Source organism: Heterocephalus glaber, unplaced genomic scaffold, assembly GCF_053883595.1.
Source record: "Heterocephalus glaber isolate CG9 unplaced genomic scaffold, H.glaber_assembly_v1.0 deba00001442, whole genome shotgun sequence".
Classification (NCBI taxonomy): Eukaryota; Metazoa; Chordata; class Mammalia; order Rodentia; family Bathyergidae; genus Heterocephalus; species Heterocephalus glaber.
In genome coordinates, this window is record NW_028258296.1 from 28,070,471 (window position 1) to 28,093,264 (window position 22,794).

Genomic DNA, 22,794 nt, shown 5'->3' on the forward strand with positions numbered 1-22,794 from the left:
CCTCAGAAGGGGCAGGTACAGACTGGCCAATGTTACCAACCCTGCCCAAAGGAAGCCTGAGAAGGGGCAGCAAGACCCTGCCCAGAAATACTCTCTTGCTTCAAAGCCCTGAGGACCCAGACCCTGAGAAATCCCAGCTGAGTTGTTCGCAGCCCTGACTTGCTCATAAGAAGTGGATCTGATTGGTCTCAGCCTTCCCACCAGGGCAGCCCTTCCTGTGAGAGTCTCACTTCTGGGGTCATCTGCTGGGATTTCCATCGGTGTCAGCACTCAGTAACAACCTTCAAGAACCAAACTAAATACCCAGCAATTCTGAGCAGCCAGAGGCCCAGTCCTGTCCACCCCACCTACCCCATGTTCGGGACCCACCAGTTCTGAGCCCCACATCCTGCCTCGTGATGGGGGAGGCTGCCCTGTAAGAGGCCACTGTCAGCTCTCCTGGGGAAGGGGAAGTGGACCTTGCCACTGGGGGGGGGAAGTTCCCTCATGTGACGCAAGGCCATCTGGGCGTGATGTAATACAGGTTTCCTTAGCAAAGATGTCATAAACACAGGGCGAGGCAACACATTCCTGGTTCCCAAGGCTCAAAGGCAAGTGGCTGCCAGAAGGGTTCTACCCTACAGGGCAGAGCATCTGCACTCCACTAGGCTGGATTGCTATATCGTACTCATTTTGGTCCTTCCCCACCCCCACCCCTGCCATGTTCCTGCGGTGCCCCTGGGTTCCCGCACTCCTCATCTGGCAGCAGTTGTCGTTCCTGGTCCTGGCAGCCCCACTTTCAGAAAGGCACTGGGTCCCGCCGACCACCAAGCCAGAGTTGTCCCCTGAACCCTGGTCTTTGCCTAATCTCTTGCCAGAATTGCCCGATGCCCTTACTCCACAGCTACAGCCGGAGGGCTTTGATGACCTAGAGTCTTCTGCTCCCTCCCTGGAGTTGTCCCCAATTCTAGAATCTGCTGAGCAAACTGAACTTTCTCAGGTCCAGCCAGAGGCCCAAACTCGAAATCACAAGCCTACAAAGGTCCAGTCCTCTTTACCTCTCCAAGAAGTCAAAGATCAACTCTCACAGCCCCCCGAGGAAGCTGAACCTTCTGTAACCCAGCAGGCTCCCCGTGCTCAGTATGAACTTGGTACTGAGGAGCATACAGGTCAGCTGTCGATGCACCAGGAGGCAAATGCACCATCTGGAAGTAGGAGTGAAGCTCATCATTCAAACATGGCGTTTGTCACAGTGAGACCTGTGGACATGAAGGTTACCACATCTGCAGAGGCAGGGAAAAAGCCACAACCTACTTCAAGCCACCTGCAGACCCTGACCGAAGCCCCAGAGAGTCCTGAGGAGGAAGAACCTTCCTCAACCCTAGAAGAAATCCTGGCTCAGACTTCAGAGCTCTCTGAAGAAATGGAAATGTCCTCAACCCACCAAGAGGCCCCAGCTCAGCCTCTAGGCCCTCTTGTGGAGGCTGAACTTTCTGCCACTAAAACAAAGCCAGCTCAACCTTCTGAGTCTTCCAGGACAGAAGAACCTTCTGAAATCCAGTTGAAAGCCCCAGATCAGCCCTCAGATTTGGAAACTGAAGAGCTGGAAACTTCTCCAACCCAGTTGAAGCAACCAGCTCAGCTTTCAGAGCATGGTGAAGAAAGAGTGTCAACTCCACATCACCACAAAGCTAAGCATCCACACTTGCTCCATGTGACTGGTAAACCTCTGAATCTGCAGCTTGCCAAAACCCCAGAACCCACCACAGAGGAGGGAAACTTCCCAGTGCTCCCCAAGGCTGCAGCTCAACCCTCAACTCCAGTGAATGATGTGGAACCTTCTCTAAGTCAGCAAGAGGCCCCAAGTCTGTTTTCTGAGCCCTCCAAAGGAGCTGAGCTCTCACAATTTCAGCAGGAGGCTCCAGCTACATCTGCAGAACTGACTCAGCAAGAGACCCAAGTTGGCAATCTACACACTTTTGAGGAGGGTGAACCATCTTGGACCACTCAAGAGGCTGCAGCTCAGCCTCCAGAGCTCCCTAATGAACTCATACCTCAGCCTCCAGAACTACAGGAGAAAACAGTCTCTCCTGTAGGTGATGAGCAAGTTCAGCCTCCAACACTGACCCGTGGTGCTGTTACTTCTGCAGAGTCATTGTCTAGTGAGGTTGAAATTGAAAGTTCAAGTGCACAGGAGGCCCCAGCTCAGTCCTCAGTGTCCCTTGAGCAGCTTGAACCTCTTGGAGACAGTCAAGAGCTTACAACTCCACAGCCAAACCCTGCCGTAAAGGATGAACTCTTTCCATTTGATAGGGAGGTTCCAACTCCACACCCAGAAATTGCTGGGGAACATTCCCCAGCCCAGCCCCAGAGCTTAGCTATGTCCCCAGGCTCCTCTGGTGTAGCAGTTTCACCAATGCAGCAAGAGCTCGTAGCTCAGTTTTCAGGACTCCCCGGGAAGGTTATTCTTTCTCTTTTGTTGACAGAGAGAGTAACATTTTCAGCCCAGCCTTCAGAGCCACCTGAGGACACAGAACCATTTTCAGTCCCCTGGGAGGACGATGCAGCTCCACTTTCAGAGCCACCCAATGAGATGGAACCTTCTCAAGCTCAGCAGATGACCCCACCTCAGCCTGCAGAGGAGGAAGAACCATCTCCCGCACTGCCACCAGCTGCATCTCCTCCTCCACATCCTCCTGAGGAGGTAGAACTTTCTCCAACCCAGCCCATAATGCTCCCTCAGCTTCCAAGTGAGCCACCCAGTGAGAGCGCAGCTCACCCTCCACCCCGTTCTGAGACGACAGTTCCAACTCCAGCTCAGGGTCAAGCTCAGCAGCCAAGCGTCGCACTTCATCCTTCGGACCTGGAAGCCACCATCATTCCAGAACGTACTACAAATGGTGAATTTTCTACAGCCCTGAAGAAGGCTACAGCTCTTCCTCCGAAGCACCACGAAGTGACACTTCCACCTCCAGACTGGGTTCAGACTCAGCATTCAAAACTCAGTCTGCTCACAGGCCGACCTTTGCACAGGAAGCTTATCAGTGCTCCAGGAACTAGTGCAAAAGTTAGGTCTTTTCCAACTATGCCCAAGGCCCCATCTCAGCCTCCAGAACCACCTAAGGTGGTTCCAACTCCAGCGTCTCATGAGGTGAAAGTTGGAACTCCAGGTCTGGAGCCAGCTCAGCATCCAACACCACCCACAATCACAGACCAACCTTTGAACCCGGAGCTCACAGCTGCAGTACTCACCATAGAGACTCAGGTTTCTGTACCTCTGCAGGAAGCTGCATCTCCTCCTCTAGAGCAGCCTAAGGTGATGCTCACACACCCCAAGCAGGTGCAGGCTCAGCATCCAAACCTGGCTGAAGTCACCATTCAGCCTTTGGATGTGAAATTTGTGGTCACTGAGTATTCTGTGAGTCACTCTCCAGGAAAGGCTTCCACGCTGCAAGAGAAGCAGAATGCCAGGACACACACTGACATATGTGAGCTCTGTACCTGCCGGAATGAGACCTTGTCGTGTACTGGTCTCAGGCCAAAGCACAAGCTCCACCAAGTGCCTGTATTAGAGCCCAACAACACCTTTACCACCTTCAATTTCCAAGAAAATGCTATTTTTCACCTCGGTAAGAAGAGCTGGACAACATACAGGTGGGCGGAGAAACTAAATCTCAGTGAAAATGGCCTGACTGGATTACATAAAAATTCCTTTAAAGGCCTGCTGTCCCTCCGGTATTTAGATTTATCCTGCAATAAAATACAGTTTATTGAAGCACAAACATTTGAAGCACTACCCTTTTTGCAGGTTTTAAATCTTCGCTGTAACTTAGTTACACAGATTAGCTTCGGGACGTTTAGGGCATGGCATGGAATGCAGCTTTTGCACAGAGTCATCCTCAATCACAATCCTCTGTCGAGTGTTGAAGATTCCTATCTTTTTAAATTGCCAGCATTAAGATATCTAGACTTGGGGACAACACACACGCCACTTCTGGCGGTCGAGAACATCCTCATGATGACACTTGAATTAAAAACACTGATCATACCGAGGCACATGGTCTGCTGCCTCTGCCAATTTAAAAGTGATATTGAGGTTGTCTGCAAGACAGTCAAGCTGCACTGTGACAGTGAGTGCGTGACCAATCCCACACAGTGTCTTGAGGAAGCCCCTGTAGGGAACCCAGAAGGAGTCTTCATGAAGGTGTTGCAGGCCCGGAAAAAGAACACCAAGACTGAGCTGGTGATTGAGTCTGGAAAGTCATCTTCCGAACAAAGTGATGTCAGCTGGTCAGACTTCATGGACGAGGAGCTTGACTCTAATGATGAAAATGATGTGGCTGGAGTACTCAATCATATCCTGCCATATTTCTCAGAGGTAAATCTAGAAGATGTAGACTCATTATTGCCACCCATTCAACTCCTTTTCTCAGCTATCCAAAATGAAGCTAATCCCCAGGGTTACATGAAAGGCAATATGAAAAACCCCTCTCATCAACCTGTGTCCAGCAGTTTGGCTTACAGAAATGAACTGAAGAAGCTGTATTTTCTGCAGAGTTGGTTAGACGCAGAAATTCAGGGGAAACTTGAGGAGGTTAAGAAAAAAGAGAAAACAGGCATGCTTACGCAGTCCAGCCTTTCAAGTCCCAAATTTCACATCATTCCCGACGTTCCCGAGAAATTGGCAAGTGCTCAAGCACAGGAAAACAGGCTGGTGGAAGATCAGCATGAAGGGAAAAGGCAGCGGACAGTGGACAGGGTCCTCAAGGGCCTGAAGGGCATATGGAAAAGACTGCTCGAAGAGAGGCAGAAAGAGAAGGTGAGGGAGAAGCAGAGCACCCAGCCACTGGCCAAAAACACCGCAGACAGACGGAGCCTCAGGAGCCCCAGCACAGAGAAGCCGGGGCAGAATGAGGGGGTGCTGGGGCCCGGGAACCCGCTCCGTACAGAACAGAAGGTGCCCGTGTCTTCCGCCCTGCAGGATCCCCTGCTTCGCAGGCCGGCCACCTCCGCCTTGCCCAAAGCCCCACATTGGGCGAGGAACGGAGCCAAAGACCTCACCAACAGCATTTGGGTTTTAAAAAATGCCAGTGCGAGAGTTAACAGTATGAAAGCTACCAAACCGATCTTAGGTTCTAAAAATGGTCATGACTTATATAAAACTGCCTCTCTCAAGGCCCACAGAACACTCGAGGCTGACCCCAGGGAGCAGCTCATGGAGGAAGACACACGCGGGAAGCTGAAGATTGCAGAGGGGCCTCTGTTCGCAGCACTGAGGAGCCTCATCCATTTCCCCTCTCAAGGGCTCCTCTCATCCTCTGGAGACCCACGCGTTCAGGACCATCCTTTCCCCGAATTACATGATCCTGCCGAAACCACTACTATAGAAAACCAAGCTGCAGGAAACACCCCTGAAAAAAATGTTTTTGCCACAAACTCTCTGATTTCTGCCACAAATTCTGCCCTCACCCTGATATCCACCGATGACCACACCAATGAGAGACACTGGGAGTACACCAGCACCAGCTCTGAGCCACCCCCTCCAGAAACCTCTGTCCCCTTGCTGTCGTCCCCCGGAGATGAGTTTGAGACCCAGCTAAACCAGCAGCTTCACATCCTCATTCCCAACAAGGAGTTTAGGAGGTTCATTTGGTATATGATAAGAACTTTCAAAAGGGACTGTTCCGAGCCCAGCATGCACCTGGCCTGTGCCAAGCTCATCTCCAGAACAGGCCTCCTGATGAAGCTGCTCATGCTCAGTGAGCAGCAGGAAGAGAAGGTGGCCCAGGCCCAGTGGGACACGGAGCAGTGGAAGAGCGAGACCTACATCAAGGAGAGCTCGGGGGTCTCCAGCAATCAGAAGGCGCAAGGCGAGCCAAGAGGCCACACACAGGAAGTTCCGGGACACGGCTACAACAAGAAGCTCATCCTGGCAATATTAGTGACAGGGACCTCAATGCTTCTGATCATCATTCTCTGTCTCATCAAGATTTGCTCCCACAGAACAGCTTCGGGGAAAGATGACAGAGGGTCGTCAAATAGCGTTTGGAGGCAGAGAAGGAAGTACTCAAGGGAAAAGGACAGTCAGGAGGGCGTCTCCCGGTTTAGGCTGCTGCTGTGGTTCAGGGACCTGAGCAGGCTTCTCAGAGTCACCCAGCAGCAAAGCATGGTGCAGAAGCTGCACGACAAGGACTCTTCTGACGAGGATGAGAGTGTCGTATGGGGTGCAACTGACGCCCCCTCAGAGGCAAAGGAATCCACAAAGTCAGCTGAGTGACCCCTTCCCACCTTAAGTGAGTTCAAAAAAATTTCAAAATGAAATCCCAGGTACACAGGCACATCCTGGCTGTGCTGACTTTGGGAGGAGCTGGGAGGAATTTGTTCAGGGGCCCAATCCCGGCCTTGGCCCTGGGTTGTGGCGGTGTCATTGAGAGGGGTTTTGAGGGCCAACCTTAGCAACTCTCCAAGGCGGGGGGCATGGAGCCCTGGCTCCATGTGTGAAGGAGCAGTGTGGCCCTAAAAGGACACCAGGTGTCAACCATGGGACACGTTCTACTTATTTCACCGCTTAGCTGTCCAACTTTCCGGCATGTACGTGGATGGACGGATGGATGGGTGGATGTTAGATACAAAGGACATGGCTATGAGTCATACTTTCCTTTGTCCTGGGGATGGAACCCAGATCTTTCACACTGAACTACATCTCTGGCCCTTTTCAACTTGTTTTTTATTTTGATACAGGATCTTGCTAAGTCACTAAATTGCCCAAGCTGTGCTAATACTTGCAGTCCTCCTGCCTCAGCCTCCCAGAGTGCCGAGATTACAGGTGTGAGCCACCACACCTGGCTGGAACATACTCTAGGAGGCTGGCCCTGACCCCACGGGTGTGAACCTAAACTTGATCAAGAGCAAAGCAGGTAGAGGTCCCGGATCATGGGCACGGTGCTTTGAGTCGTCAGCCTTTTGCCCCAGGGTATTCCCCCAGGTAATGGAGGAGTCTGGGAGGGGTGGTGCTGATGGAAGAGGACCTCCACTTGCACTCCAATGACAATGCAGAGAATGCTCATTACATAGAGGCAAGTGACCAGCGCCCGCTCCAGCCACCAGTGCACAGTTGCTCGTCGTCCTTTTGCTGTTTTACACAGTAATTAACTCCAAAAGATATATCCCCTGCCCCTTAGTCATTTACAATAAAGATCAGTGTCATCCTTTACACTGAGTGACGGAGCCAGCCGTCACTAGACGAACAGTACCTGAGGAGAGGGGTGAGGATTAAGAAAGACAACACAAATTCGGGAGAAAAGAAAAGGAGAGGAGAGGGAGAGCCTTCTCCTTCCCACTTTATTGAGCCTCTTATATATCCTCCTTCATTACCCACAGCCTCCCTCCCCTCCTCCCCTCGTGACCAGGTGACTAATTATTTTTACAGGGAAAAGGTCAATTATATTTTTACAATTCTGGGAATGTTACTTTCTTGTCCAGCAGTCATTATGTTCTTATCTGACTCAAAAATCTCAAAAAGCTATCCTGGCTCATTATATTCTTATCTGACTCAAGATCTCAAAAGGCTCAGGGTTGTTTCAACCCTTCACTCTCTGCAACTGAGTAAGATTGAAACCTGTTCAAGTTCCTTTGTTCTTGAATGTGAGACTGAGCTGGGCTCCAAGGGAGCAAGGGTGAGGAGCTGGCTTTCCTATTGGCCTCCTCTGATTGCCAGACCCTTGCGTTGGAGATGGAGACCATTTACAGAGCATTTATCATGTGCCAGACATTGCACTAAGCTGTAGCTAACATCCCCAAATTGTCTAGACTCTAGCAAGGAACCCTGGCAAGTAAGCCACCTGTGTAATAGAGATGGAATCACTCAGGTGCATGGTGGTGAGAAGCTGAACTTTGGTGTTGCCAGTGGGAATGAAGAGACGTGAATGGAACTGAGAGAAACTGAGGACGAAGGAGAATGGCTTGGCTGAGGTGGGAGGGGAAGGGTGGGCTCAGTGTGGCTGACTCCTGGGTTCATGGCTTTGCTGTCTGGCAAAGACAAAGGAGATGGGTCCTTTGCTGCGTGGAAGGAAGAGAGATGGATTTGAGGAGACTGAGGATGGGTTCAGCTTTGTGTGTGTTGATGGCGAAGTTCCCATGCTCTTCCAAGGGGGGGAGTCCATTAGATAGTGGAATCATTTAATACAAGATACTGTTGAAAGAAAAGAAGAAATTATTTCATACACACAAGCTTAAAAAGTACATGGGTTCTCTTATATGCGAAACCCAAAATATAACAAAAGCCAAAATAAAAGATAGCTAATAGGGAATAGGGAGATGGATCTTTTTGGGGGAGATGGATCTTTTTTGGGGAGATGGATTTTTTTTTTAAGTTGTTTTATTGGTACATTTTAGGTATCCCAGTTCGTTTACGTTTATCATTGGGTGCTTGTACCTGTACATGATGTATCTTGGTTCTTATTTTTTCCCCATTCCCTGTGTGCCCTTCACCCCCTCCACCCTTCCCTATTTACATAGACATCATTTCCTTTTTTTGTTGTTGTTTTCTCATAGTTTTTCCTTTCTCTCCTTTCCTTTCCCCTTCCCCTCCCTTCACCCCTTCGTCTTTGGACCTTTTTTCCTATTTCAAGTTATCAATTATGCATTTTAATCATTTTAACCACTGTTTACACTCTCAGTTTCTCACACTAGAGAAACTATTTGGTATTTACACGTGTGTGTCGTATTTATTTCACTTAAGAGTATGGCCTCAATATGCATCCATTTAGCTATAAATGACTCTAGTTTTCATTCTTTATGGCTGAGTAGTACTCCATTTTATTTTTTAAAAACCCACATTTTCTTGATCCAGTCTCCAGTTGATGGGCAATTGGGCTGTTTCCAAGTTTTAGCTATTACAAACTGTGCTGCTATGAACATGGGTGCACATATATCACTGTGGTATGATTCTTTTAATTCTTTGGGGAAGATACCCAGCAAGGGAATAGCTGGGTCAAATGGGACTTCCAGTGCTAGTTCTTTGAGGTATCTCCATACTGATCTACATTTTAAAGACTAAATAGTTAAAAGCTAAGCACTTTGCCCACAGCAAGCTGCAAGTACTTGCTATAAAATACAGAGATTTAGTCCATGTCCTGGAGGAGCTTACACCTTAGGAAGACAGATGTTTTGTTTTGTTTTGCTTTGTTTTGTTTTTAAATACTGGAGATTGCACCCAAGGCTTTAATCCCCTGTCCTTTTTTTATTTTGAGACAAGGTCTCACTAAATTGCATGGCTGGGTTCAAACCTGCAATCCTCCTGCCTTAGCCTCCCAGAGTGGCTGGGATTACAGGAGCATCCACTATGCCCAGCTGAAATAGATGTGCTTTTAAAATTGCTTCAAAAGAGATCTGGAAACTCAGAAGACACTGTGCTTTACTTTTGGTAGGCCTAGGAAAAGGGGAATTATTATCTAGGAAGATTTCACATTTCAAACATGGTCATAATCTATTACATTTAAAAAGAAGTTACAAAGGATGACAATTCAGCATAATGGTATTTTTAATTTAAGTTTTTTCTTTTCATAGTTATAAATGCAGAAAAATGCTGAAAGTAGTAGAAAATATAGGTTTTGTTATTTATTATAATTTTCCCACAATATATTTACCCAAAATACTAAACTCAAAATTTTAGATCAAATATAAAAAACAAATAATGTATTTCCTGTAAAAGAAAGTGGACCTGTGAAAACTCACTATAATGCTGTAATCAATATTAAGATCTTCTAGGACTGAGGATTTAGTTCAGTGGCACTGCGCCTGCCTTGCAAGCGCAAGGTCCTGAGTTCAATCCCTGGTACCAAAAAAAAAAAGGAATATTAAGATTTTCTGTCCTAGATACATATAGGAAATATTCTTGCTTTAATAGTTTTACTCACATATTATTTCCTTAATATAAACTCCAGGGACAAATTACATCAAGGCTCAGTGATAATTTTGTGCTAAGTTTAAAGAAAAAGAATGAAAATTATATTCTTCCAATGTCTTAAAGCTTAAAAATAACACTTTTAAAATGTGGCTAGATTAACCAATTTACCTCATAGCTTCTATAATCCACTTCTACGTCATCTCCGTACACATTTAGTTCCATATTCTTGTGACTAAACACTGTAGCTGGTTTGGGATTTCTAGCATTGCAGGCCATATCATCAGCAAGCATCAGGACAATGTGACTAGGAGTGGGGGGAAAGCCAGCAAATATACTCTTTAAATGAAAAAGTTAAACACATAAATTTTACTTATATCATGTAGCAACTATGTTTATTCTTTTCCTCATTAAAAATAAGTGTATTTATCTTTTAACCAAAATAACTTCATTTATTTTTTTCTATTTATAAGTACATGTCTGCAGTATATAACGATTGCATTCACTGAAGGACATTGGTACATGTACATAACACAGTTCAATGCCCTTCTTTATCCTCCCTCCCTCCACTCCCTTTTATTTTTCCAGCTACATATTTAAAGGGGCCTTAATTATTTTTTCCATATTCTTGGGTAGTATAAATTTCAAAGCAGAGAAAAAAGAGCAATCTGGCATGAACCTAGCCACATAACTCATAAGTTATTAACTTAAATGTTTTTTCCCAAACAGAGTTTACTTTGTGCCACATAGCAAATGGAAGCTAAAGGAGTTGTACTAGTTTCCCTAAATTTTTTTTTTTTTTTTTTTTTAGTTTTTGAGTAGAATTTGACATTCTCAAAACTTGCAAAGTCAAGAATTGAACTTTTAGACTCGCAAGTGCTTACACATGAAGACGTGCAATCTGTCAGCGTGCCGCATGGCACGCAGCTCCGATCACTCCTCACAAACTCCCCTCCACCTCCCAGCTGCAGCCACCATCTTGGAGTAGCTGCTGGAACCTCTCCCTACCAGGCTTCCTGCTTCCATTTCCCCCCTCAGTTCTTTCTCCTGACAGCCTGCGGAGTGACCGTCCTTAAATATGTCAAAACTTGCCCATGTAAAGCCTTCCAATGGCTCCCAATTATGATTAGAGTAAAATCAAAACTCACAGGCGCATTTAACCTCTACCACTTCAGCCCCACACTCACATTCACTGTGTGCCTTCCACTCGGGCCTCACTGTTCCAGAGATAAGCCAAGCTTTTCCCACGAGGGGCTACTGACAAAATTCAGACTTCCCTCTGAGCAGATACTCAAATCATTCCAATCTCACCTAAGGTCTTCTATTTCATTATGTTCTATTTTTGACAGGACATTCATGCATCTGAAATTCTATCATCTCCCACACCATTCCATTAGGATGTAAGTTCTCAGAGAACAGAGCTTTATCTGTTCTCTTTCTCACTGTATCATTCTGGGTTAGTACAGTCTAGCATATAGTCGATACTCAATAAATAATTTTAAATGAATGAAATATTGTCATTTTTGTATATAATTTCTTGAAGAGAAAATTTCAAAATCTCTCATTTCGATCCTACTATGAATCAGGAAATTATTCTACCATACACTCGGACTTCTCAAGCATAAGGGGAAAATAAATGTGGTATAAATAATTAGTTTGGCAGAAGATAGCAAGAAGAAAATGTTCTTCTGTATATGTTCCAAATACATTCAAGTTCAAAGCTGAAACATTGTGATTTTTCTTGAAAATTGGCTACATTTCTACTTTGAAAGTGTTCCAATCCTGCCACATTCAAATATCAGGTCTTCAGCTGATTCATACTCACAGAACAGTAAATGTTCTTCCTCTTAAAATGGAAAGCATATCTTCTCTTATTTTTATAACTGAAGGAAATGACTCATTCATACTGTTATTAACAATCATAGAATTTTTAAATAAGACTGAACTCACATACACATGTCAAGATAAAAATGAGTCTTCCATTAGGCTATGTTTTTTGTTTCAGGTTAATTTCATTTGAAAAAAGTAAATTATTATCTAATATACATATAATGTCAATATCAATTATAAGGAAATAATAATTTCAGCTTAAAATCATAAATTCAATTGATATTTTTCTAGAGATAATTTTAAGCCCTACTTCTGGCTCTATCTTGAACATAATATATCATAAAAATCATTATATTTGTAATAATGTAAATAAATGAGAAACAAGTCAGGAAACAATGGATTTTAAAGTTTAGAAGTAAACCACATATTCTAATTCACTGTTTCTACAAAAAAAAAAAAGCATTTTTTTCCTGGAGAAAAAAGAATCCTCAACTGATCCCAGTGTTAAATGTTTTACGTAATGGTACTTAAGTATATACAAGCAAGTAAACTACTTAGGTTAATGATTCTTATAAAACTATGGACTCAGGATAAAATTATAAATTAAATTTATAAATTGGGCCGGGGATTTAGCTGGGGAAAATTATAAATATGAATTTATAAATTGGGCCAGGGATTTAGCTCAGTGGTTCCGGCGCCTGCCTGGAAAGCGCAAGGACCAGAGTTTGATTCTCAGTACCAAAAATAAATAAATAAATAAATAAATAAATAAATAAATAAAACTATGGACTCAGGATAAAATTATAAATCAAATTCTAACAAAACTAGCAATAACCTAAAAACAATTCCATTTGAAAGAGTGTTATTTTGCTAAAAATAAATGACTATTATTATGTCTAGTAGAAGAGGAGGACTGGTTCTACATTTAATTTTTTTCTGTGTTAATTTAATTTTTTTCTATATTATCAAATATAATTTGATAATATAGAAAATGTCTCTTCATAAAAGTATGATGTACAATATGCAATACTTCATGATTTCCAGCCTCTGTTTACTATTCAGGAGAATCGAATCTTACACTTCACCAAGCTTTTGGCAATAAACCTTATAGCCAGTTAGATCTTACTTGTTCATTCCGTATCATGTCTTTTATTCACTTGAGTATCAGGTTAGCATCACACTTAATAGATATCAAATGAACCATTGCTGGAGTCAAGACCAAAAAAAAAAATTTTAATTGAAAACATACTTGTATATTTCTGTAAGTTACAGAAACAAAATGTATCTTATTAAAAGTAAAACAATCCCCAAAATATAACAAATCCACATCAAATTATGATATTCTTAGTTTGGCAAGCTTATTCTAGCATGTGTGATGACTCAACTCACACTTTATTCTTTTCAAGCCCCTGAAAACCCTGATTCACACACCAAAGCATGGCCTTCTCTCAACATAATATCAAACAAAAAAATGAGCTCTCAGATTGTATGGCAGGTTCAGTTACAGAGTAATTATTTATAGGAATAATTTCTGTATTTTCAAATCATGTAAATCATAACACAAAACAACTGTGAGAATGAACATATATCTACTTCTGTGTAAGCCATATGTATTTATTAAATGTTTAATAAATACTCATGAAGGATAACTTTTTTCTTTTGGATAAAAACAAAGAAAACTGCTAATATTTTTCCTTTACCACTTTTTGGTATCTGATCTAAAATGAACAGCCTGGCCATACTTATACTGATTTTGTAAAAAGATCTTGATCAATTTTGTTGCATGAAAATAAAATTTAAAACTTCTTGAAAAAGAAGAAGGGCCAGAGATTTAGCTCAGTGGTTTCACTGCCTGCTGCGCAAGCGCAAGGACCCAAGTTCGATCCCCAGTACCAAAAAAACAAACAAACAAAAAAGAAGAAACCCAATTTTACAAAGATATTTAGGGAGGGGATAATCTAAATTGAATGCTTTCCTACTATTATGTTTGCCAAGCATTGTGTGTTCCAGTTAAGTCGTGCATTGTGGCAGAGAGGCCTTTCTTCATCTGCCTCCCTAAAATTCTTCCTGAACCCAATCAGGAACAGTAACCAATGAGTAAAAAATTACATCTCCAATACAAAAATAATTTTTCACTGTCCTGGGCTATTAGAGTATGAAATTTCAAAAAGGATAAATTTTTACTTGTAAGAGACTGGCATTATTAAAAATTTTCACCGAATGACATTCAAATAAGTTCTGTATTACTAAAAATGTTTTTAAACTGCTCCCTTACAGTCACACTACATTCCATATGCATGCCGCTACTCAGAAAATACTACCTACAGCATCTTTTGCTGTAGAGCTAGGATTACCAGGCTTATCTTCAGTAATATCATCAACCCAAGCTAGAAGAGCAGCTAAAATTAAAGCAGCAGGAAATATGAGGGTCACAGAAATCTTTGATGCCCTCCTAAACCTGGCCCTCTGGGACTCTGCCTCACAGATGTTTCTTTTACTCCGTGACATAAATTATTTAGTATACTTTACGTCTGCAGCAATGCAATGACTAATGGACCAAGAAAATGCAGCAGATCCAGCTAATCAGTAGCCTGGTGCCAAAATGGTTTTCTTTTAGGCTTTTCTTCTTCCTCTTCCATGTCCTAAAGAACCTTCAAATTAATAACTCCTATCACTAATCCACTGTGAAACTATTCTTAGTAATTATCTGCTAGTGACAGATGCTGGAACATCAAGATTATTCTGAGTTACTTTCAATTTGCCAAATGTCAAACAATTAGCATTCCTAGACTCTATGATGCCAGGTATTTTGTTTTTATATTATTAAAAATAAAAACTCAAAAAGATACACTGCAGACAGACGCATTATCATGCCTCCAATTTACATGTGAGTAGCTAGCTAGGTCATATATTTGAAGTCATACATGGTTCAGTATGATGAGATAATAGCTAACATTAAAGTACTTGGTATATCTAAAGCACTGTATTGATAAACAAGCACATTACATGTATTATCTCACACACTATTTCTCTGAGATATGTATTCTCATCTCTGTTTTACAGGTTATGAAACAGAAACACATAGAAGTTAAGTAACATGCCCCAGGTCACAAAACTGGCAGTAATGGAGTCTGAGTTCAATCCCAGATTTGGTCAATATGAACTTTGCTTTTAACAACTCTGCCATTCCCTAGAACTAATGTGAACTGCCATTTTAAAAGATTTAATATGTTTTGTCTTACATTGATAGTTTAATTGACTTGGATGATTAAATACCTGAACTCATTATCTCTGTTCAGTATTTATGGTACATTTTTAGAATAAAATAGGCCCTTGAAATTCTAAATGGAACTATCTACAGACCTTAGCAAATAATCAAGTCAAAGAAAAGCACTAGAGCATATAATTTCTGCTGAAAAGTACAGTAAGGTATAACAGAAAATGTTCAATGCCCCCTTAAATATAAAAATCAGAGAGCTGAACTTCAAAGAGATACAGAGGTTAATATTCTAGATAGTATCCAATCAAGGCCTCAAAGCTCGTAACTTTTCTATCAAAGGGCATTAGAGATATTCTCTATTCTGCTGCTAGCTCTTCTCTCATTAGCTCTTTTCAGCCATCAAGCCTACATTCTCACTCTCGTCCATCTGCCCCAGCAGTCTACATCTTAAGTCCCCACTGTTTCATCTCTACTTTCAATTACTCTCCCAATAGTTACTACTCTTCCCACAGATACCCCACCCACTCTCTTCCCTTTTTCTCTGGGGTTAAAATCAGTGGTATAGACCAGTGGTGGTGAACCTAGGATATGTGCATTACTTGTTTTCCTTTTCTTTCTTTTTTGGTACCGGGGATTGAACTCAGATCATTGCGCTTGCAAGGCAGATGTCAGGACCACTGAGCTAAATCCCTGGCCCCAACTTGTTTTTCTTTTAAGACAAGAGATGCTAATATAGAGTTGTTTTTTCTAATCTGAAACCTCAGTATTCAGGTTTAATTGCTGTGTTGGCATTTTGTGATAAATAAGTGGGTTTGGGGTTGCAGTTTGGGCCCTCATCTCTAAAAGGTTCGCCACCACTGGTATAGACAAATTCTCATCTCTTTTTTCCTTGTTTTCCAGTGCTTAACTCCTCACTAACAAGTTTAATGACTTACTCAAGCACATCAGATTCAAGACTTGGAATTGAAAACTGTCCATTATGTCGCTAAAATTGTAAGTTACTGTAGTTCTTGGATATTTTGGATGGCTCACAGAAAGAGTCAAACTTGGGAATGTTGCCTCAATGAGTATCACTGATCTAGTATAACCTACTTTTGCCAAAATATACAGAATCTTAAAAATCTTGATACATAGCATATAGTCTATCTAATGTCCAACCAGTATGTGCAGTCTTTCATACATTCTCATGTTTAACAGAAACTTCACTTTTGTTATTTTTTCCAATAATGATCTGCACTGATATATAGTCAATCTCCCTAACTCAATTACTTTTATGGCAAGTATTTTGGAATCTTGCTAAGCAAAAACAGATTTTAACAGTCTATATGTAATCACTTTAGAGTGCTGCAAGCAATTTCCTAGGATTGGACCACACACCTGAATTCTACATTTTATCTCAGAAATACATGCAAACATCATTAGAATGCCTTCTCTGGTACATTTCTATTCTCAAAAGACAAGAAAATCAAAAGATCTTAGCTTTCTCTAGGCATTAGGCAAGATGCTAAAGCATACTCTTTTCATTAACAACTCGGATGTCACATTTCTTCTGAGGTATCACTTATTTTTTTAAAATCTATTTGGCAAAAGATAAAATACAGAGAAACAACACTGGTGGTGAAGAGTGCACTGTGACCGCTCTGTTCCTTAACTGGATCATTAAACTCACCTCGGATGCATATTATAAGGGAATAATATAAAGTGGGAACTGTCACAGGAAGTAATTAACTGGAAGATATTAATACATCTCAATTAAATGTAATTCAACTAGGTAGATAGACAGATAGATATAAAGATATATAGATTTTGGGGGGGAGGTACTGGGGATCAAACTCAGGTCCTTGCGCTTCTGAGGCAGGCGGCGGAACCACTGAGCTAAATCCCCGGCCCAACAATATATTTTTAAAAAAGCAATACAATGATGTTCATGGGCATGAACATGATTTAACCATTTTATATTAAAGTGTCCAGGCCCTTACCATAAAATCCATGTTATTCATTTTGGATTCCACATTTTAATAAGATTACACAAAAATAAGATTAAAGTTTATATTAAAAATGGAAACTAGATAAGATTACAGAACTAACTATTATACCACATTTAAAGAGAATGTAAGAGAAAACTGGTTTAGACTGAGAAATACGGAATAATATGGTAGAACTTCTATGAAGGCCCCTGAACACAGAATTTTAATAGACAACCAAATTAAGAATAAAAGAGAAGACAGAGTTCTAGATAAAGAACTGTTCAAATTTCTTCCAGCTATAACATGGAAGTACTGATGACTAATACTTAAAATTTACCCACAAGAAAGTAGACATAATAGGAGCAGAGCATGGGATGGTGACAGGCACCCTCCTGGGGCCCTTGCAGATACTTAATTTTCACTAAATCACAACTATCCTATGAAGACAAACTATTGTCTCCATTCCAAAAATAAACAAATTCATTTGTCCAAAGTTGCATAGCTAGTAAGCAGAAGAGTTGAGATTTATATACAAAGAACTCAAAGAACACCAAAAAATACCCGCAACAACAAATGAGCAAATGAACTGAACAGAGAATTCTCAAATGAAGTACAATAGCCAATAAGTATATGACAAAAATGTTTAACATCTTTAGCCATTAGGAAAATGCAAATCAAAACAATGTTAAGATTCCATCTCACCCCAGTCAGAACAGCAATCATCAAGAACACAGGGGCCTGGGTTTTGCCTCCTGCTGTGCAAGCGGAAGGACCCAAGTTGGATCCCCCGTACCAAAAAAACCCCCAAAAAACCACGAAAAACAATGCATGCTGGGAGGTCTGGGAGAAGGAACCCTCCTACAGCATCAGTTTGGAATGTAAACTAATATAACCGCCATGGAAATCAGTATGAAGATTCCTCAAAAAACCAAAAATAGATATATCACATTTAAAGGGAGCAAAATGAGAAATAGATATACCATTTAATCCAGCTATACCACTCCTTGGCATTTTCCCCAGAGAACTAAAGACAGCATACTATAGTGATACACGCAGACCCATGTTTATAATACATAAAAGCTAAGCTGTGGAAACAGATGAATGGATAAGGAGAATGTGGTATACATACACAATTGAGCTGTTCAGCCATAAAAAAAATAAAATCATGTCTTCTGCAGAAAAGTGCATGGAACTGAAGACCATCATGTTAAGCAAAATAAGTCAGTCCCAGAAAATGAAATATCACATATATCCTCTTACATGAGCAGTATGAAAATAAAACAAACAAGTAAATAAATGACAGGTGACAGGAAACTAGAAGGTAGACTTCTAGCTGGGGAAGGGAATCAGGTGGGAGGGGGTGGGTAAAAAGGGGATAAAAAAATCAAACTACGCTGTATACACGTACTAATATACCAAAATGAATCTCATTATTCTATATCACTAATATACACCAATAAAAATAAAGAAATAAAAAATATAACTAGAAAATTTTCATGCTTCATAACTAAACAATATACCTTAATATAATTCCTGAGTCAAGAATTCACAATGGAAACAAAATATTTGAATTAAATGATAAAATTATGGCTGGAGATTTAGCTAAGCGGTTCTGCAGCTTACCTCGCAAATCAATCAATGTAATAGACTATATCAATAGAGCCAAGGACACAAACCATATGATTATCTCCATAGATGCAGAAAAAGCATTTGACAAAATCCAACATGCATTTATGATAAAAACCCTACAAAAAATTGGAATAGATGGTCTCTACCTCAAACTGATAGAAGCCATCTATGAAAAACCAACAGCCAGTATCATACTAAATGGTCAAAAACTGAAATCCTTCACACTAAAATCAGGAACAAGACAAGGATGTCCACTATCACCACTCTTGTTCAATATAGTTCTGGAAACATTAGCTACGGCAATTAGAGAAGAGAAAGAAATAAAAGGAATAAAGATAGGAAATGAAGTCAAATTGTCATTATTTGCAGATGACATGATATTCTATATAGAAGACCCCAAGAACTCCACCAAAAGTCTTCTAGACTTAATAACCAAATTCAGTCAAGTAGCTGGTTACAAGGTCAACACACAAAAATCAATAGCTTTCCTCTACACCAATGACAGACTCACTGAGAGAGAAATAGGGCAAATAATCCCTTTCACAATAGCATCCAAAAAACTGAAATACCTAGGAATCAATGTAACGAAAGAAATCAAAGACCTCTTCTCTGAAAACTATGGCACTCTGAAAAGAGAGATTGAAGATGATATCAGAAAATGGACAGACATCCCCTGCTCCTGGGTAGGAAGGATTAATATAGTGAAAATGGCCATACTTCCAAAACTGCTATATAGATTTAATGCAATTCCAATTGAGATCCCAGCAGCATACTTCATAGACCTCGAGAAAACAATCCAAAAATTCATTTGGAACAAGAGACCCAGAATAGCAAAAGCAATTCTAGGTAACAGAGACATGGCAGGGGGTATCACAATCCCCAACCTGCAACTCTACTACAAAGCTACTGTGATTAAAACAGCATGGTACTGGCAAAGAAACAGACTTGAGGACCAGTGGAACAGATTAGAAGATGCAGAAACAACGCCAGACACACTCAGCCATCTCATCTTCAACAAAGGAGCCAAACACCCTCACTGGAGGAAAGATAGCCTCTTTAATAAATGGTGCTGGAAAATTGGGCTTCAACTCGCCAAAGATTAAAACTAGACCTGTATCTCTCACCATGCACTAAACTAAAATCAAAATGGATTAAAGATCTAAATATTAAAATAGAAACTCTGAACCAGTTAGAACAGAGGTTAGGTAGAACCCTTGAAGACATTGGTGTAGGAAAAGATTTTATGAAGAAAACCTCAGTTGCCCATGAACTAGCACAATCAACAAATGGGATCTCTTCTTATTAAAAGGCTTCTGCACAGCAAGAGAAACCACCAGCACTGTGAAGAGACAACCCACAATGTGGGAAAAAATCTTCACCTGCTCTTCCTCAGACAAAGGTCTACTATCTAGAATCTATAAAAAACTTTAAAAAATCAGACCTCCCAAATTTAAAGACACAATTGAAAAATGGGCATCTGAAATGAACAGACATTTCTCAGACAAAGAAGTAGAAATAGCAAATAAATACATGAAAAAATGTTCACCATCACTGGTCATTGGAGAGATGCAAATGAAAACAACACTGAGATTCCACTTTACTCGAGATAGAATGGCTGCTATCATGAAATCAACCAATAACAAATGCTGGCGGGGCTGTGGGGAAAGAGGAACCCAGCTCCACTGCTGGTGGGAGTGTAGACTGGTGCAACCACTGTGGAAATCAGTATGGAGATACCTCAAACAACTAGGACTGGAAGTCCCATTTGACCCCACTATTCCACTGCTGGGGATCTTCCCCAAAGAATTAAAAGAATCATACCACAGTGATATATGTGTTCCCATGTTCATAGCAGCACAGTTTGTAATAGCTAAAACTTGGAAACAGCCCAAATGCCCATCAACTGGAGACTGGATAAAGAAAATGTGGGGTTTTTTTATAAAATGGAGTACTACTCAGCCATAAAAAATGAGAAACTAGAGACATTTATAGCTAAGTGGATGCACATTGAGGCAATACTCTTAAGTGAAATAAATAGGGCACACATGTGTAAATACTGAATAGTTTCTCTGGTGTGAGAAACTGAAAGTGTAAATAAGGACTAAATGTATAATAGGTAATGTGAAATAGGAACAAAAGGGGCAAAGGGGAAGGAAGTGGGAGGGCTAGGGGAAAGGATAGAAGGGAATGGGATTAATATGAGAAAATGGAAAAATAGGAACAAAATTTTTGTAAATAGGGAGGACTGGAGGGGTTGAAGGGAGGGCTGGGCAAGGGTGAAAAATAAGAACCAAGAGAGACTATGTAAAGGTGCAAATTTCCAATGATGAATGTCATTATACTGTATACCTAAAATGTACCAATGATTAGAATGAATAATTGATAATGTAAAATAGGAAGAAAAGGTCCAAAGGGGTAGGGGTAGTGGGAGGGGCAGGGGAAAGGAAAGAAGGGAAAGGAAAAATGATGAGAAATGGAAAAAAAGGAAATAAAGTCTTTGTAAATAGGGAAGGGTGGAGGGCATAAAGGGAGGGCTAGGAATGGGGAAAAAATAAGAACCAAGATGCATTATGTAAAGTTATAATTCCCAGTGAGAAATGTAATTGTGTTGTATACCTACAATGTACCAATAAAAGAATTTAATACAAAAAAATTTTATCTCACATTTCTGATTGCAGAGACTACTATTATGATTACAGTCATGATTATTACTACAGTCATGATTGTTGTCTTAATATGCTGCAAAAATACCTAAGTTGTTTTGCTAAATTAGTTCTCTGTGTATTCCATATAGTCATAGCCACATTTCTCTTGCTGGATAAGAGACACTCTTGCTTGAAAATGTATGTTCTTACTTGACAATATAGATATTAATTTTTGTACACTGTATTCAAGATTACACACAGGTCTGTAGTTGTATCTGTAAAATCCTAAAGATGTTCTTAAAGTGTAATTCTTGGTCTAGTCATTAGTGAATTGTGTGCTTTTTCCCAAATGGTGATTCATATCAGTATAAAAGAAGAGATGACTCTCCAGTATTTGCTTGACACTTTGCTGGCAAATCTAAGCTTGCTTAATAGACATTGGCTTTCTTCAATTAGCATGGTTACTATGTCTGTTAATTCAAGTCTGCTGTACAGACTGAATTTGTTTTGCTCTTATTGCCTGATTTTATGTCTGCTTATAGACTTTGCAACTATTTGTCAAAGTTCTATAGTTTTAGGATGCCAACTGCAAAATTAGACATGGGTAAGCTTGACAATGGATTCTAGATAAGCTCAGTTCTAAAACACTGACATTGCTCAAATCTGGCAGAAAGGTCTTATGACAGTGGCTCCACTTGTCTGACACATCCTGCCCCCAATGCGGGACATCTGCCGACTCACCATCGCCAGGGAAATGTTGTACAGAGCTGCAGATAGTCAATTGTAAATATCTTCAGAAAAGAAGAGAATACATTCAGAGATTGGTGAGGAGGTTGTGGGTCACTTGGGTGCCAACACTTCCAAACGAAGTAGAGCTGCAGACATTAAAAAAGAGGATTCCTATAGCTGACTGTCTAAAAACAAAAGGCCTTTCTAAAAGTTTCAATGGTTAGATATCTCTTGATTTTTGACTTTTATATTTGACTTAACAATTTTTTGGTGTGATGCTTTTTTTTAGGCTTGAGTGTCAGGCTTACCTTTGCTTATGATCCAGCTACCTTTGAGGAAACCAAGATGCCAATCCAACAAGAGACATCCAGCCAGATGATGTGGCAGCTCAAGGCCCTCAAGATTGAGGGCTGAAATAATAAAGGGAGAATTGTAAGCAGCATAGCAAGACACAACTTTAAACAGGAAGAGTTGAATATTTCTTTATAAGCGTGGCTGTTGTATCTGCTGACTTCCAAAACAAAATGAAAATACAATGGTGAAAATTTAGGCTGTACCACAGATGAAATGGTATTGTCACAAGCACTGAGAAATGGAACGTTGAAAGTTAGGGTTTTTTCTCCTTTAGAATGAGAGGCTCCCTGAAACCAAGGGCATACACAGCTTTCCACTTCTTTCCTCAGACCAGATGAATAAACAAAATATGCAAATGATGACACTAGGAAGCATGGAGCCCAGTTTCCTTTCCAGAAGAAAGAGGACAACGAGCTAAAAATGGCTGGAAGTGGTAAAGCAAATGAGATTTGCATTATTTCTCTGTGCTTCCTCCACACGGTTGCTTACTCTAAAATACCTTTAAGTGGAGAGATGGTGATTTGAGGAAAATAGGCC

At 41.1% G+C, this 22,794-nt stretch overlaps 1 protein-coding gene, 1 long non-coding RNA gene and 1 pseudogene across 3 annotated transcripts in view; 2 read left to right on the forward strand and 1 right to left on the reverse strand.

Moving 5' to 3' along the window:
* LOC101697203 (leucine-rich repeat-containing protein 37A2-like) lies at nt 1–22,371 on the forward strand. 2 transcript variants are annotated; one of them, XR_015451988.1, is made up of 3 exons: nt 1–6,272; nt 15,834–15,926; nt 22,193–22,371. XR_015451988.1 is itself a non-coding variant. In XM_087213129.1 (2 exons), exon 1 carries the CDS (start codon nt 701–703, stop codon nt 6,254–6,256), a length of 5,556 nt encoding a protein of 1,851 aa, XP_087069255.1. In that variant the 5' UTR covers nt 1–700; the 3' UTR covers nt 6,257–6,272; nt 15,834–18,206. The 2 variants fall into 2 exon arrangements, 1 of the variants encoding a protein (XP_087069255.1); XM_087213129.1 differs by lacking the exon at nt 22,193–22,371 and having other exon boundaries at nt 15,834–18,206.
* The window catches only part of LOC147827664 (uncharacterized), a 27,317-nt gene continuing 11,778 nt past the window's right edge, over nt 7,256–22,794 (reverse strand). Inside the window, exons 2-3 of the long non-coding RNA XR_015451989.1 lie at nt 10,055–10,190; nt 7,256–8,170 (exon numbers count right to left, since the gene is read on the reverse strand). This is a non-coding gene — a long non-coding RNA (uncharacterized LOC147827664). The remainder of the gene's footprint in view (nt 8,171–10,054; nt 10,191–22,794) is intronic.
* The window catches only part of LOC101696827 (sperm flagella and cilia-associated protein 2 pseudogene), a 6,264-nt pseudogene continuing 6,147 nt past the window's right edge, over nt 22,678–22,794 (forward strand).

Coding starts and splice junctions, on each gene's coding strand:
- LOC101697203 (XM_087213129.1), top strand. CDS start 701: ATGTTCCTGCGGTGCCCCTGGGTTCCCGCACTCCTCATCTGGCAGCAG.